General features: G+C 53.7%; 1 protein-coding gene across 1 annotated transcript in view; it reads right to left on the bottom strand.

Moving 5' to 3' along the window:
• GAD1 (glutamate decarboxylase 1) overlaps nt 1-11,972 on the bottom strand; it is a 40,674-nt gene extending 28,702 nt beyond the window's left edge. Inside the window, exons 1-4 of the mRNA XM_035006639.1 lie at nt 11,932-11,972; nt 10,350-10,499; nt 6,930-6,992; nt 1,225-1,383 (exon numbers count right to left, since the gene is read on the bottom strand). Coding sequence (XP_034862530.1) covers nt 1,225-1,383; nt 6,930-6,992; nt 10,350-10,431 — 304 coding nt within the window. The 5' untranslated portion in view covers nt 10,432-10,499; nt 11,932-11,972. The remainder of the gene's footprint in view (nt 1-1,224; nt 1,384-6,929; nt 6,993-10,349; nt 10,500-11,931) is intronic.
• Nucleotides 11,973-17,246: the final 5,274 nt, after the last annotated feature.

Consider the following 17,246-nt stretch of genomic DNA (forward strand, 5'->3'; position numbering starts at 1 on the left):
GCACATATGCCTACACACAGAGGTTTTGCATACTTTCTGAAGGTTGGCAGACTTTCCGATAGTTAGGCTGCTCATAAACGGAGAGCTCTTAGAAGCCATGAGCAGCTGGTCACTGTTGTTGTCCACTTGTAGGCTGACTGGGCACCTGTCAAGAATGTGATGGAGGAGGCCTCTGCCCTGCTCCCCTGTGACCAGGTGTGTGTGTCTCTCTACATCTGGTTCAGACACTGGCCTTCTGGTTGGCCATTATGATACACTTGATCGTTGATGGCAGAGGGTGAGGGTTCTGTGGGTAGAGGCTGAGGTCCCCCCTGCAGAGTGGAGCGGTCCTCTGTAGTGTCCTTAGAAAACAAGAGCTCGAAAGTGGGGCTCAGAAAGGTGGGAAAGGAAACTCCCACATCTCTCCCTCTCAACCTCGTCCTTTGGGCTTGGGCTTTGGGATGTCTGGGGGGTGATTTTGGGTTCCAGCCTCTGGTAGGCAGAGTCAGGCTGGGTTAACCTGGGAGGAAAACTATGGGGGGCCCCAACTGAAGTGGTGAGCCATAACTCAAGAGCAGATTGGCTTTACATAATGCTCTGTGTAGATTCCCAAGATTATCTCTGAGGTTTAGTGAAGTCTTATCAACTGTTTGGGTCTGGCCTCTATAGCCTGTGGGGAGCTAATGGAAGGGGACACAGGGGGATTTACCTTCAAGCTGTTCAGGAGAGATGGGGAAAGCTCCTCCTGAGACAGAGTTGTGGGGACAGAAGTAATAATGAAAGATCTCCAAAAGGAAAATGAGTTTCAGGACAGTACTTGGTCATTAGGCCCAACCACACAGCTTCCCACAGAGTGATTTTGTCGTTGTTGCCGACCTTGGAGGATGAATGCTATTATGGGAATCACTGGATTTTCTCTTATGTAAGATTCCTTTGGATTCTGAGAGTCTATGAAACTGTATTTGTCCCTGCAAGTGTCTTTGGAGTTGACTGTTTTTACTGACTACCCTCATCCAGCTTCCAAAATGATGAAGTCCTAGGCCATAGGGAAGAAGGGAGTATATTATATTTAAATACTGGAAAAATCATTTCATGACAGTTCAGAAGGAGTAATGATCAATTTGGTCAAAGAAGTAAAATTTTAGGAAAAGGTTAAGAAAACCTAAACAAGAAACCTACTGGATAGTACTGGACAGGGCTGGGGAGGGTTGGGGGGTGTGGGGAGGGTAGGGAGGTGGGGACTACCTCGAGCAAACAGGTTGGAGAAGTCAGTCTCTGTGCGCCGGAAACGGCCATCCCTGTCACTGTTTTCACAGGAAAGCAGGTTCTTGGAGGACTGTCTCTCTTTGAAGGCGCTCACAAGCCGGCTCTTCTCTTCCAGGCTGTTGGTCCTCTGCAAGAAGCCTGTAGCACAAGACGCTGGGTCAGAGGGAATGCACGAAATTCCCAGCCTCGGAGGGTCAGCTGCAGGCCAGTTCCACTGTCCATGCGGGGTTCCTGCTTCTCCTGAGAAGAAGCTGAGTAACTGCATCTTATGTATAAGGGCTGTGGCACTGCTCGCCTTCCGGCGGGGAAGGGGCAATGCCAAGTGTCATCACTGGTACAGACCCGGTCATGCAAGAGAGGAAAACAGTAAGCAAAGCCCATTCTCCTCTCTGAACATGACTCTGAACTCAGAATTAAGTCAATTGGACAGCTTCCACTCCAGTGACCAGCCCCAGGATGGGGCTTTAAGGGGAAGGACACTATTGGGGAGGATGCTGCCGGCACCGGGTTTATGGGCTGTGCAGCCTGAGGAAGGAGGGGGTGAGGACCAGCACTGGGGGTTAGGGAAGGTGCTTTCCTTGGGCATCAGGTAACGCTCACAGGACTGAAGGTAGGTGCAATTTTTCTGACCCAAACCTGAAGTGCAGCTGCCTCCATACCACCCCCTCTCCTTGAACAAAGGTATTGGGGAAAGAGACAAGGAAGCATAAAACCTTATGTGTGGTGACATTTCTTCCTGTAAATACTGACTGAGCATCTGTTGTGGAAAAGCACTTTGCTAAACATCTAGGACAGGGGACAGATAAAGATAAATGAGACAGATCTCCTACCCTCCAGGAACTGACAGTTTGGCAGATGGGAACCCATGTTGTAATAAAGCCAGAAAGCCACCCCAGAACCCCACAGAGCTGAATTCGTGAGCCCGGGGTGGGATACAAAGCACCTCACATCTGCCCCTCGGAAGGAGTAGAGATCTCTCGTACCTGCGGTGAGCAGCACAAACACCACCAGTGGCAAACAGAGAAGCAGGCTGAGGCAGAAGGCCTGGGGACTCTGCCAGCTAGGGGCACACTCCTTCCCTTCGTACCCACACCCATTCCTTCTGGGGCTCAGGACCTGCTGACCCACTCCTTCTCTCAGCATCTCCTCCCATTATGTCTCGATCTTAGCCCAAAATGCAACACACTGAAAAGAAGAAGAAAGTTCTAAGCTTCTCAGTGACCCCAAAGCTGTCTTTGTAGATACCAAGATCCTTGGGGAGTCATGCACATTACAAGACAGGCTTGGAGGAAAGTCCCAGGAGGTTCAAAGAGAGGCAAAGTTAATCTGGGGAATTCGGCTTTACTTCCCCAGGACTGCAATTCAGTGGCAAGGGGTGGAGGAAGGAGGGATGCAGGGGAAAGGCTGCAGGGATTGGAATCCTCTCACACACAGGAGCAGGGTCTATTTTTGGAGGGAAGAATAGGAAGATAGAGGCCCCAGGCCTTTCATTGTTCCCAGCACCTTGTAAACTTATCACTAAAGCCCCAAAGGACATCAGGAGGGGGTAAGACACCATAATAGAGCTCCACACTTGGGTGTAAAGGTGGGGGTTTGTATCCTTTCCCTCACCCTTCCTCCTACCTTCTTCATTTCCCATACAAACCCCAGAGTCCAAAACCAGGAGCCAGCACTCATTTGCCAGAGGCACCTGGTTCCTGAATTCCAAGACTGCTCCCCTAGTCCTGGAAAAGTGAGCTATGGAATTTGCCAGCCTGAAAAGACCAAATCCATGTGGCCTAATGGAGGTAAGGTCCTGCCCTCTGAACTCCTACTCTTTAGGTCTCTGACCTCTGGTTGGCTCTGACTCACTCCTTGGGAAAGCCTTAAGTCTCTACCTCAAAACCCCTTAGGAATGCCTTTCCTCTGGGCAGCGGGCAGGACCTATGACTTCGATTTAGGCTTTGGATATTATCTTCAAATCTGACACAGGCAGTTCCAGAGGTGTCCTGATAGGATGGAAAGATGACAATTATGACACAACTTTAAATCTGCATCTCATCCCTGGACCACACTGAGTGGAGTGCACTAGGAATCAGTATTTCCTATAAATCCTATGTTTATCTTTTGAATAGCATACTTACATTGCATTATAAATTGTGTTTAAACCCATTAATTTGCTAATATAAACACTTAATGCATATTGTTATCAGAATAACAATATCTTGGAAGGTATCTGTTTTTTAAAATATTGGAAGCCTCAAAAAAGATAAATGACCGAGGTCTCTCAAGGTCCTGAGAGGCTCTGGAAAGAAATGTATGCTTCTCCAAGGATGACCAGGTGGTGGATGACATTGAAGTCAGTGCTTTGACTACTTCCCTGGCTAGCAAGGGGTCCTGGAAGCAGGGGTCCCTGAGACTGAAGCAGATTGGATTCTCTCTTGCTCCGCATACCACCTGTGAGGACCTAGTTTAAGCAGTGAGTGGTAACCCAGCTCAACATTCCCAAGGGCAAAAAAGAAAAGCAGAGGCAAACCAAAGCTGCACTTGACTTTGGTCAGCTTGTCGCTAGCTTTAAGGGGAGAACAGGAAGCAAACCCTGTGATGACTCCTCCTTTGGGCGGAGGGGAGATCCTGAGGCTGGTTCCTCACTCCTGCCCCCAAACTCAAAGGCCTAGGGGGCCCATTGAGAGGGGAGGAGTGTAGGGAACTAGAGAGCACTTGGTTTGAGCAAGTCTATGAGCTGTGCATGGTAGAAGGGCACAGGGCCAAGGGGGTAAGGAGGGCTAAAGCCCATTCCACCCCCCCGCAACCCCTGCTCTTGCTCAGCAAGCTGTGGAGTGGAATTGCATCTACCTGGAGGAAGGAACTTTTTTCCTGATTTTTATGGGCTCAAAATACCTTGCCAGATCTCCCCCGCCCCAACTTCTTATTTCAACAGAAGCCAGAAATACATAATATCTGAAGTCTTTCTCTGTTTGAAAGTTGTATGGCAACTGACACAAAATCAAACACACACACACACACACACACACACACACACTGCATGGGCTAAAAAAAAGAGCTCATAGGCTGTAGCTGGCAGCCAGTTTGGGACCTCTGCATATATAAGTGATGGAGGGCCAAGGGCACACCGGGAAGTTAGTAGAACCCAGAGCCCCTGCATCTCCTTCTATTTAAGTCACGCCACCATGCTTGTAGCTACCCCATTCTACCTCTTGGCAAACCCTGGGTTTCTTCTACCTGATTATTTTCCCAGGGGATTCTGCCTCTGAAGCAAAGGGTACCACTGGTGAGACCCAGAGCCTTTTTGTAGCTTTCTTCCCTGGCTTCCAGAGAAGGGAGGTAGGAGAGGGGGTGGGAGTTGAATCTTGGCAAGGCACTGAAGATGTTTATGGGGGTCACCTAGGGCAATGGATTTGTAGGTGAGAAGAGGAAAATTAATTCTACTGCTGTCTTAATGTGAAAGGTCAGACCAACCTGGAGAGTGTGGAGAAGGCATCCTCCAGGCTCACGAATGTCTGGGATGAAGGGAGTTGGGGTGTCCCTGAGTGGAGGGTGGGAGGCTGTGGATTCAGGTCCAAACCAAAGACTGCACTTTGGAAAGCCAGAGTTGGTCCAAGGTATGGGAAATAAATCCGCCTGGTGTTTTGTTTCCTTTCAGAATCAAGCCTAATGTGAAGCCTCCTAACCTGTGGCCCCCAAAGCTTGCTTTTTAGCAGAAGCTAAAAAAGAAGCGGGAGCTCAACAGACTACCAGCCCTTTCCTCCTGTCAAACGGGTTGCAACTTTCCTGACATTAGTGTTGGTGTGTGTGTGTGTGTGTTTAAAACAGGGAAGAAACTCTCCGCGGATGGTAGCCCCCAAATGCTCAAGAGCGCTCCCTCATAGTAAGTTGATGCAAACTCGGGGACCCCTATTCGCGGACCCAACGAAGCTCAACTCTTTCTTGCCCGTTTACCCTTTAGGGGCACTCAGGGCGTGTCTCCGGAAGGGGGCCACAGGGGACACGGCCTGCGGCGCGACGCCTGGCTCAGGGAGTGCAGGAGGGACGAAGGTTGCCGGCCAGGCAGGCCCAGGGCCGCGGGGAAGGCAGCCCTCACCCCAAGTCTCCCCCACCCTGCCGGCGACCGCGGCGAGCGCATTGGGCTTGCTCAGTTCTGCTTGCCCGCCTGCATGACAATGACGGCTGCAGAAGCTGAGCGCCGTGGCCGCCGAAGGGACCGGGCGCGAAACGGGCCATTAAGCCGGGAATGGCGGCTGGGGGAGGGGGCTATTTATAGAACAAAGCTCCGCTGCCGCCAGCCTCCCCCGCCCGCCGACGCCGCCCGGGCCTAGCCCCGCGGGCCTCGCGGGCCGCAGAGAGGGCCAAACCTGGGGCCGCCCCGCGGCAGGGCTGGGCTCTCCCTGGGAGATGGCCGCGTCCAGGAGTTGAGCAACGCGTCCTCACCGTGGACCGAGGGGACAGAGCCCCAGAAGCGTTGGGAGGGCGTCTCGCGGCAAAGCGGGGAAGGGAGGGTGGTTCCCGGGAGCCGCTAAGTAGCCCCTGTCCTCTCCGGGCCCCGCCGCCGCCTGCCTCGGGCCCCCGCACGCAGAGGAGCTGCAAGAGCAGGCCCAGGGAACACTCAGTGGCCGGCTCCCGCTGGGGCGCTCGGGGCTGGGGCGGGCGTGCCCCGCGCCCGCTCCGCCGCTATCTCCCGCGCGCAGCCGCTGACGGATGGCTCTTTAATAAGCCCCTCGTTAATCTTCCCCCGCCCCTCCACCCCCTGCCCGGGACGTCCGTATTTTCTGGCCCGATAAGGCTAGAGGTTTTAGACGGTGAAATGTAGCAAGGAAAGCAAGTCCTCATTGTTCAGCCGGAGGCACTCAGCTGTGTCCCTTCGAACAAGTCTCCTTTTTTCCTTAAAAAAAAAAAATGACGTCCCTTGGGCGTTTTCATTTCAGACCCTCACGTCTCCGCAGAACGGTTCTTTCTCCTCTCCAGCTCCCAGATCTATTTGTCTTCCTCTCTGGCAAATCGTGCCCGACACCCCCTTTCTCCTCTTGAGGCCCCACGCCCCCGCCTGCCTCCTTTTCTTTCCTTCTCCTTCAAGGGCAAGCTCCGCAAACCCTCTGGCCCGAGCCGTCCGCACCTCCCCCAGGCAGGCCACCGAGGGCTGCAGGCAAAGAATGAAAGAACGAAATCTGAATCCGTTGTGACATCTCGGGGCACATTCTCAAGCTGGGGAGGCCACTTTCAACGTATGCTGGCGGGGACTGGCGGGGGAGGGGGGACGACGTGCCAGCCTCCGCCTCCGGCGGAAACCATGCCTTAGGCCTGCTCTCCGGGAAAACCAGACCAGTTCACCTCTTCAACCAGACCTTCCTTCCCCACGCAGGTAGAGCGCACGCTTAGGATCTGCCCCGACGCCGGCAAGAGGAGCGGGGCTGCCGCGCGGGGGCGCTGTGGCCTAGACCCGGGAAGCCCCGCTGTCTCTTGGGAGTCCCGGACTCCAGCCGAAAACGTACCCCCCAGCCGGGTCAAGGGAAGGCGGAGGAGGTTTAAGACTTGTAGAGGGGCTTCTCGCCAGGCGTCGGGGCTGTAGGTACTTTAGAAAACCAAACCCAAGAGCCGGGATCTCCTTCCTCTTGCGCCCCACTCTCCCAAACCCTCAAAGCCCGAGAGCTGCGCCGCCCTGCTGGGCCCCAGCGGGCCCTTCCACTCACCGCAGATCTTGAGCCCCAGTTTTCTGGTGCATCCATGGGCCACGCCGCACCAGGTGTCATACGCTAGAAAGCAAAAGAGGTGCGATCAGTGAGGTTCGGAGCATGTGGGGGACCGGGTCGAGGGCAAAGGTATTCTGGGGAGGAGAAGGCAGATCTTTCGCCAGTGCTCCTCAATAAAAACTCCTTCCTGAAAGGAGCAAGAGGCCAGATACGTGGGCCGAAGGGCAGACTCGTGCCCTTCGAGTGCCCATGACACTCCCTTCCTGCTCCCGCTTTCAGGTATAGAATGGTGTCTCTGAGAGGCCGAGCACCCATGCGGCCCGCCAGGCCTCCAAGCAACGCCGGCGGGGGGCGGGGGGGGAGGCGAGATCCGAGTGGACCACGTACAAAAGACCGGGCTAAGCCGCACGTGTTACCCAGCACCCACCCGCCAGGCCCTGTCCCTTGGTCTCCGCCCTGCAGACTCGAAGGGCGACCACAGCAGCCCGGAAAGGGAACACAGAGGCATCTGGGACCAAAACGTCTCATAATTTCTTGGCGGGTCTCCAGCCGAGTGGCAGCTTAAAATAAACTGGCATGAAATGGGGTCGCGGAAGAGTTCAGGAATTAATTGGGTGAAAAATAGTATTTGACTAGATGATCGGGCTCGCATGGCTGCTCTTCAGTCGGACCCAGAGTCGGGAAACAATAGTGTGCCTCCGGTCCTCATCGCGGATCCCCTCTTCCCAACCTGCCCCTCATTAACCCTTCCCTCAGACGTCTCAGGTCTGGAGCAAGCGAAGGCAAAGGGAATCAGGCGCCTTTCCTCCGGGTCCGAATGGCCGACCTAGGAGCCGTTGTGTTTTCCTTCTTTACCAGGCTGTTCTCAAACTCCTCAGGGTCTCTCCTGCCCTCGGGGTTCAGCTAGCAGGAAGGAGCACGGGGGTGCCTGTGGAGCCCGCGCGCGCTGGTGCGGTGGGCCCAGCGTGAAATTCCCTTCGTATCTCTCAAAGCAAGGCGCTTCCAATCACTCCCATCCCCCACCCCACCCTGGTCCGAGCTTTCAGCTCCGCGCGAATGTCGGCGGCGATAAGGAGAGTGACATCCATTAAACCCGAGGCACAACAGAGCCCCAGCGGGGAGAAGAAATAGACCAACGTCAGTGAGACAGCGTGTCACAGATGGAGTTCCTGCCACAGACAGGAAATCGGTGCGAAAGCAAAACCCTTATAATAAATAATACCTGGCGGGTAAAGAGCTATTTCCACTCAAAAAGTGCTTTCGCTTTAAACACCATCTCAGCTAATCCTCAGAACAACTCTATGAAACAAGAAGAGTGTTTATCTAAGATTCATTTTACAAATAAAAAGTAGGGATTCAGAGAGGTTAAGCGATTTTTCCAAGGTTACTCAGCTGGGGCACTGGTGTTCAGACCCAATGCACTGCCTGTCAGAGCTGGGGGTTACAGTAATAAAGGGACAGAGGGATGGGGGAGAGGAAGTGAGAGATCCCCTTTGGTGTAGCCAAGAGGCTGAGTAAGGTTGTGCGGATTGAGCAAGGCCACCTCCCAGGAGGCCTTGAAGAGAGAGAGAAGCGGAGCCCGCTGGGCGGGCGAGGGTGTGTCTGCAAGGGAGGACGAGAGCGGGCAGAGAGCCCGGCGTGCGCCTGCAGCCTAGGGTGCCCAACCCGCAGCTGGGCTGCCGGGGGGAGGGGGGCGGGGGGGCAGGCGACGACGTTCTCAGGACAGGTGCTGCACGCTCTTCCCAGGCAGGGTCCTCGACTATCTTCCCTCTGCCTCGGTGCCTTCCGGGCGCGCCAGGCCATGTGCGAACTCAGGTCAGCGCCTCCACTGGTTCTCGGCCCTGAGGTTGGGCGTATGCGCTCCACCGCGGGCTGCCGCCGGAAGGTAAGGTTAACCCGGGTGAGGTGGGATGGGGTAGGACTCTGAGGTGGGTGAACACTGCGGTTGCCCTGCCCTGTCAGGCAGCAAAAAAGGGGCGGGAAATGTGAAGAGGTCTGGAAAAAAAAGCCATCAAGGCCAGAGCAACAGACAAAGGCGAGCAGGCCTCGCGTTCCTCCCGGCCTGATCCGGCCAGCGGCCGCCAGTGCCCGGCTCACGTGCCACCAGGGCTGGCGGCTCTCCCGAGCCCCTCTTTGTTGTGTGGGTAATTGTAGCTCGCCTGGGGGGCGGGGAGAGGGAGCTGCAAAGGGAACTGAAACGCAACCTCAGGACTTAAGACAAGGCCTCCGGGCCCGGGAGCCAGTGGCTGCGCCAAGGGATTGGAGAGGGGGCTCCCCGGATAACATTCCCCCATCTTCGTTGATGGGAACGATCGACATTTTCTCAAGTCTATAGAAAGTGCCATAAAAGCATAGCAATAAGCCCTCCTAACCACACTGCCATTTCTAAACCCCTCTTCTATAGAAAATCTGGGGCTGTTACTACTGGAGCTGATAGATTGGGGGAGGGGGACTCATTTCAACCCGAACTGCAAAAAAAGAAAAACAACTCTTCCATCGCCAGACTTCTACAGAAAGGTAGGAAATAAATCTGAATTAAAGACAAATTCTGGAAATGGGCTGAAGAGCACACTGAGCTAGAGGTGGGGAAGCATAGAACTCACGTCCCCCCTTTTATCTGGTTCCCCTTTTCTTCTCTTTTGCCGACCTGTCAATTGCTGACAGATCTCCTGCCCTGGAGAAAAGAGAAGGGTGCTCTCTCCTCCCGCCCTGGCAAAGCTTCTTGCCGCTTCCTGGCTCCCCACCTCTCCACTCAGGTTGCTGCCCGCTGCTGTTTTTTTGTTTTTTGTTTTTTTTTGGTCTGAGATGTAATTAATTGTCTAAAATGTCGAAGCTCAGTCTCAAACCGTTTTATGCACCTTTCTCGCCCCTGGCTTCTCCCTCACTCGTCAATAGCTCGACGAAAATTTGGAGCAATTAGGGACCCCGAGTTTTCTAAAAGCTGCAATTAACGTCGAAATTTCTGCTGATTATAGACTTTGAGCACAGCGCAGGGGGAAAGGAGGAGGGGGTCAGGTCTCAGCTCAGCGAGAGCTGGAGACAGAAAACTCTCTATTCCCGCCGAGACTAGAGTCTCCTCACACCGCCCTCTGCCCCGACCCCCCGTCGTCCCACCAAGCCAAAGAAACCACACACAACAAAAACAACACTCTCGCCGCCCGTCCCTCCCTCGAAGCGAAGCCCCCAACGATCGCCGCTACTCGAACCTTGCGTGGTTCCCACTTTCCAGCGCCCCAGAATCGCCTAGCATTTCTGGCAGTCAAACGACCTCTGGCCGAGACCCAGGTCAGGGCCCCATTTCTTTCCAGCCTCCATCGTCTCCACGCTCCCCCTTCCCTTTCCATCAGCGCAGCCTCCTCACGTCCCAGCGCCCCCATCTTCCCCGCAGTCCATTCGATAGGAAACTGGGGCAGAACCTACTTGTGGGGCGCAGGTTGGTAGTATTGGGGTCCGCTCCCGCATTCGAGGAGGTTGCGGACGAAGAAGGGGTAGAAGACGCCATCAGCTTGGTCGTCCCGGGGCCTCTGCTGTGCTGTCCGGGGTCCTCGGCCAGTCGGGCGCAGGAACAGGCTGCAAAGAGATGCGAGAGCAGTGCGGGGAGGGCTTCCGGGGTCCTGCGCGGGAGGCGACTGAGCGGTCGGGGGCGCGGACGCTCCCCCCGAGAAGTCAGGGCTTGGGACAGAGAGGCGGGAGGAAGGGCACCTAACAGGCTGAGTCGGGGTGCGCCGAGGGGAGGAGGAGACGTGCGCGCGAGCTCTGGGACTCCGGCGCGGGCAACGTAGCCCAGGGCTGCTCTCCAGTCTGGCGGCGGAGCGGGGTGACCTGAAGTGCAGCGCAGAGACTAGGGGAGCCCAAGGCCAGTTCAGGACGCAGGGGTGGGGGGGATAGGGCTAGGAGGGCAAGGGAGCCTCAGTGCGCGATTTTCCAGCCGAGCCACGACAAGCCCCATTGGGCTCTCAGCAGCCGGAGGGCGGGCAGGCGGGGGGAGTGCGCACTGGGCGGGCACGTCTGGTTCGGTGTCTGGTTCCCGTTGTTGTGTCTGGTTAATTCCCTGGAAAGAAGGAGGCTAACTGCTCCGAGGACCGGGGACTTTGGTGAGACACGGTGAGAGGAAAAAAAGGGTCCATATCTTTACGTTCTCTCTCGGACTTGGCGGGGAAGAACTACAGTCACCTTGCACCCTAGGCAGCCAGAAAGCAGCGGGTCGGAACCTTGTCTCCCTCTTGTCCCACCCCGTTTTGAGCCATCTGGAAGCCTAGGACGAGGCTCGGTCCGGGTTTCTGTGTTCCCTCTCCACCCAACTCTCTGAGGTCCCCAGATTTTTCGCTGAACAAAGCCGAAGAGGTTGAGTGTGGCAAGAAAGGGGAACATTACTGGGGAAACGAACTTGCCCTCTGCGCTCGGAAGGCGGCAGACTAGGATCGGTGCGCGACGCCCCTGTACTGCGCTCGGCGCTGGCGCGATGGCTACCGAAGGCCCCGGGACAGAGGTGCCGGCCAATCTGGGTAGATCTAAGACCCCGCAGAGTAGCACCTGCTCGCCACCGCCTTCACACGCACCCTGGGATCCCACACCCAGCCCTGCGCGCGCATTCATACTGTAACGCCGGCCACGGTAGACCGCAGCTTCTGGGGAAGTAACAGGTTACCGCTCGGAGTCGTGCCTTTGGCAGCTGCTGCTCAGGAGCCCTTTGGTGAGACGGGCGCTCACAGCCGGGAAGCGATGGGGAAAATCCTCTCTCCACTTCAGCGCGGGTGTCAGCCTCTGGGCATCCCTAGGCGTGAATTTCGCTGGTGGGGGTAGGATGAACGCGAAGGTCGGGGTCGCTGCGCCGCGCACCAAGGGAGAGCCGGGAGTAGGGCAGGCGGGACGTGCTCTGCTAGGGAGGGTAGATGGCTGTCGCTGGGAGTGGGGGTTGGCCAAGAAACTGCGGGTCAAGAGGACCCAGCTGAACAGCTGCAGCCTGGCACTGGGAAGTCCGGGCGGCCGCGCGCTTACCCACCTGGGCTAGGCGACAGCAAGCAGGGCGCTCCTGCCGCTCCTCTGCGCAGCGCGCAGCGATCCGCTCGGCCCCGGCCCTGCCACAGGCGTAATCTTCCCGGCGTCACCTCCAGCTGCCGCCGGGCTCCCGCCAGCACCGTCCCGCACGCGAGCTCCGGAAGGAGAAGAGAGCGGTCGGGAGAGGCAGCTGGTAGGCTTCGGGGGAGGCGGGGGCGGAGTGGGGAGGCGGGGACGGCTCGGCGGGGGAATCACGAGGCCGCTGCTCGCGGGGGCAGCTCGTCGGCAGAGCGGTGGGGCTCCTTTGCAGGTGCCTGATCGCCTCTGGAGCTCTAAAGGGCGATTATAAATCCAGATCACGGTTTGGGGCTCGGAAAAAAAAAGGCCCTATGAGTAATCCAGAACGTACTCAACATGCTCTATTTTTGAAAGAGGGTGTCGGGTAAGACGAGGGAAAAGATAATTCCTACGAAGAGTTCTGCCTCGTTGAGTGCTTCTTCTTCATCCCTCTCCCCCATTTCCTTCCCCTCCCATATTTTCGGGAAGACTAGAACAGTGGCTTTGCCTCAATTTCTTTCCTCGCGGATCCCCCAGATCTACGACCCCGCGACTCTTACCTGAGTAAAAGCGAGCTCTGGCGTTGTGTCCTCGCTGGCTCTCTACTGAGCCAGGACTGTTGTAAAAGCAAAGGAGGCAGAGTTTGGAGGGGAACACTCAGACCCCGGAGGAGACCCCGTCTCCTTTCACTTCAGTTTCTTCATCCAGCTCAGAGCCTCCCCAAAGTACTTTACCTGAGTACCGCTACCCACGGCCACCCGCAGAGAAAAGGTCCCGTTTCCCACCCACTGTGCACTCCCTGCTAGTTTTGGTCCTCTTGGTAATGGGGAAAGAAGCCCTCCTGATTGATCACATCTGAAGGTTAATAACACGCACGAGCGCGGCTTCACACAAACGGAAAACCGAGCACAGAGGTGGCCCCAGGGGGCGGGGTGCGGGTGGGCAGCGGACCATCCCTCCCTACTCTGCCCACTCTCCTCACCACCCCCCCTGCGATTTTGCGCTTTTTAAGGATTCTCCCTTTGCATTATTTAAACATATTTAATGAATTGCCGCGTTCGGAAAAGCACCTCACAATAAGAAGGCGTTCGCCGAAAATTTTCCACCAGGGGGCGCCAGGCGCCCAGAGACCGCGAGGCCCTGTGCGGGCGGGGTCTTTCCTCCCCGCGGGAGCTAACTAACCCCTGGAAGGGCTGTCTGGGCTCTATTACTCTCCCGCCTCTTCAAGCCATCCTTCAGCCAGCCTCGTCGCTAATGTATGTTCTCCTCCTTCGTCTACCTCAGTGTCTTTTCCTTTAGGGCAAAAAAAAAAAAAAAAAAAAGTTGATCTTTGTGTGTGGCTGGGTGATACCGTGTAACCAATGATTCCTTTACTCGTTTCACAGTGATTTTTTCCCCCTGTTACTGTGCAGCAGGCAGGGGTTATTTATGGACACGTCTGCGGCCTTGCTGGTCCAACCGAAGCCCGTACCTTGTCTCTGAACGACAGAAAATCTTACTAATAACCGAAAATTCCCTAATAAGATCGAAGATTCCGCCCTGAGAAGATACAGTCCCATTAGTAAGAGGGATAGCGCTCTGAGGTTTGAAATAACCGCGTTGCCCTTGATACTGAAGAAAATACTCTTGTCCTCTCTCTACCTCACAATAAAAGCTCGGGCACTTTTTAAGGACCCAAAAGCATCCTGAACGGCGGCAGGAGGGCAGTCACCGCAGCTCTGGGCGCAGGAGCTCCAGGCTGGGCAAGGTGGGTGTGCCCACTCAGCGAAGGAAAGGTCCCTTCAAAACCTTGCACCGCTATGCTTGAAATGTGCGGTTGACTCCGAAATGAGGCTCGGAATTCCACCCACGCCCCCTCCTCAGACCTCCCTAAATGAGATGGTTGCACCAATCAGAGAGCCCAGTGCCCGTGCTAAATCATGGAAGACGCAAGGAGCAAGGAGACTGGCGGGAGGAGGCAACAAATCCCGATGCCCCTCAGGGGCCGTTGTCCCAGAAAGATGCCTGCTCGCCCTGGCTCCTCAACCCTCTCCCAAGACCCGAGATTCCCCTGAAAGGAAGATTCATTTACTTTCACCTGTGGCTTGAGACTGAGAAATTTCCAGCCACTCCCTCTTCTGACCCCAGTGTCCAAAACGTTCACCCCTAACGTTTTAGCCAAGAAAATGATCCCGTTGGCAAAAAAACAATCTACAAAAAGCAGGTATCACAAATTAAAGTTGAATCCGTCCAACTGCGAGGACATCCCTCCCTTTCTCCTTTATGGAGGGGGAGGGAATGAAGTCTCGTCCTTAATTTAAAAATGTTTAACTAAATATTAAAAAATTAGGTAATTAAACGAATATTTATTAATCACTTACTATGCGACAGGCGCTGTTCTTAGGGAGTTTTACACTGTTCCAGCAACTTACATTATCTCTGCACTCATGGAGTTGACATTCCAGTTAGGCAGGGAAAGTAACAGACTTGGGGACTTATGGTTTTGGTTTAATTTCCAATTATCTCCCATTCCAACCTAGACTCTTGGACTCAGCGAGATGTTAAGGAGCCAAGGGCCTGGAATTACAGCCAGTGAGTTGGGAGACAGGGCGCGGCTGTTTCAGGACCACGGACAGCGCCCGCCGTTCTGTCCCTTAGGCCTCCCTTTAGTCGGCTTCAGTCACCAGCTCTCGGCCAACCGGCCCCACAGATCCTGCCCGTCTCCCCTCCCGGCTGTAACTGCGGTGTTTTCCCCCTTGTTGGAGTGGGGGCTGGGGGATTAGAGTATTTCGTCCTCTCCTTCTCGGTAAGAATTTGTAGTGAGTGTTGTTGTGCTTGTCTTTTGGCTCTTTAGAACATTTGGAATCCCTATTTTTGTTTGTTTTTCACTATTCTTTTTATCTTTTATTACTCCCGGGGTGGTGAGGGGGAGATGCTGTGGACAATTGGGGTGGAAAATAGATATCCTCTACAGGGACTCGAACCGGTGGTGAGGGGTGGTCCGGAAAGGAGTGGTGTCCGCCCAGCTGTTTCTTTTGCATTTGATGTAAGGTTTAGAGCTTTGAAGAAATGGGAACGCGGAGCCCAGAGGCGGAAGGAGTGGGCGAGCGCGAGCCCTCCGGTCTCTCCTGGGTGTTAGGGGTTTCCGAGCCTGCAGCCCTGGCTACTCGATCCTGTCCACCCAGGACAACCTTCCTTTAGGTCAGCGACGGCTGGGACTTGGGAACACGACCCTCCGCCCACAATGCCCTTTCCCAGGGATGTTTAAAGATATTCCAATCGGATTTGGAGCCGAGCCTTTCAGCAAAAGAAAAAAGGGAATGGATGGGAGGAGAGTAAGGCGTGGAAGGGGCCCCAAACAGGCTGCGGGAGAGATTTTTATGCGTAAAATATGGTCCACGTCAAGGTGAGTAAATGAGAAATGTCACTCTTTTTTTTTTTTTTTCTTTTAAACGCATTTAGCATTTTTAGCTTCCAGGAAAGGTAATTTGGAGCCACGGTGTTGGTTCATTTCCGCTGGCTCTTTAAGATCTATTTTAAGTACCTAATTTATGACCAAAAAAGAGGGGGAAAAAATGGCAGTGCTCACCGTTTAAACGTCTGTCTCCTGAGACGAGAACTGTGGGAAAGGTTGTTAACCTTACACTCGGCTTTTCTTAAGTCGAGGCTAAAGCCTATTCGGTGTGTTTGAGTACTTTAAAGATAGTTCCCAAATTATTCTGGACTTTCTTTGGGGACCATCGCTAAATCGACACCCCTACTTCAACAGATCACACCATACTCACTCCTGAAAGGCAGGAAAGGGTTAAAAGGGCGGTGAGGAAGGCAGAATTTCAGCCAGAACGAGGGAAAGGACTCCGGAAATTACAATCTTTTCTCCTAATGAAGAGAGCTGAGTTCCTCAGATAATCGTCAAATGGTCCCTTCCTCCTTGGTATTCAAAAGATGAAAATATTCTAATATTAAAGAAATTAATCAAGGAGGACACAGTGATTTGTATTTGGGCAAATCTTGCGTAAATCTTAAACCCAATTCCTGCTATTCCAAACACACAGACGAGGGACCAGCAGGTGGCGATAGATTACAATTTCTGAGAGGAAACAACAGCCCCACAAGGGAGCAGTTCTTCAAGGAAAACTGCAGGCCCGTCCCCGTTCACATTCATACCCTGCCATATTTCACAAAGCAGGGCTGTTTAAAATGCTGAGAGATGCTGCCGGAAGTGGGCTGAAACACCCAGGGTCTCTGTCCCTTTGGTGAAAGAGACAGGAATGTGAATATCCATTTCTTTCCCCACAGAGCTTTACCCCAAAGGTAGCCTTAGGAAAAGAACTCTTTGATAGAGGCAAGGTATTTCACTGCAAAAGTGGAGACCAAGGAAATAACAGATCTGGACTGCAATTCTGACTGAGAGCTTTTAAGATGTATCTATATTTTCTACTCTTCTTTCAACAAAAACTAAGGCAAAATCAGTCTTTTCCCAAAAGAGTGGATGCAACAAAGTTGATTTCCCTCCCACATGAGATGCTTTGGTGAAATGGTATGGAATGGGAGAGTGGCTACAATAATATTTTATCCATTTATTTCAGTGTAGAAGCTCTTACTGTTTAAAATAACAGGAAGTTAGCCTTTGTTTTTAGATGTAGGTGACTTGGACTATTGTTTATGAGAAGCCTCTGGAAGGTTCTGACTCAGTCATGGAAAATCTGCGAATTTAAATTTCTGTTTCAGATTGGGTTCCTTTCCTAATCCTGGCCAGTTACTCAGGGAAGAAAACTGTAAATTTAATGGGAGGGATTCATCTGAGCTGTTGTAACTCACTCCCTTTTATGTCAAGAACTTACATGTAAGAGCTCACTGGAATGTATTCACAGCCAAATTTCTCACCTGTATCATCTGCAAATCAGTACCATGGGTTTCCCCAAAGCACTTAGTCACCTGGAGCTCATTCTTTCTATCTTACCCTCAGTTCCAAGACTGAGGTCCTGTTTTCTTTGCCTTTGGGTAAGTCTGGAACCCCTCAAGCAATGCCTAAATATGTGGGTTAAATGATAATATCTTCTCACTGGGGCTATAGGCACATTATCTCAACTTCAAAGCCAGGGACAAGCCACAGACAAGCTGCTGAATAGATAATATATTCCTAAAATCTTCAGGTGGCCATGTGGAAGGCACCTAGCAACTGAGGAATGAGTGTGCAGAGTCATTTTGCACCAGTTGTTTTTCTTGTTATATCTGGATTCAGATGAGTTGAAAAGAAAATGTAGAGAAGGAAGAAATAAG

Source organism: Mirounga leonina, unplaced genomic scaffold, assembly GCF_011800145.1.
Source record: "Mirounga leonina isolate KUSES-001 unplaced genomic scaffold, KU_Mleo_1.0 Mir_151, whole genome shotgun sequence".
NCBI classification, from domain to species: Eukaryota; Metazoa; Chordata; class Mammalia; order Carnivora; family Phocidae; genus Mirounga; species Mirounga leonina.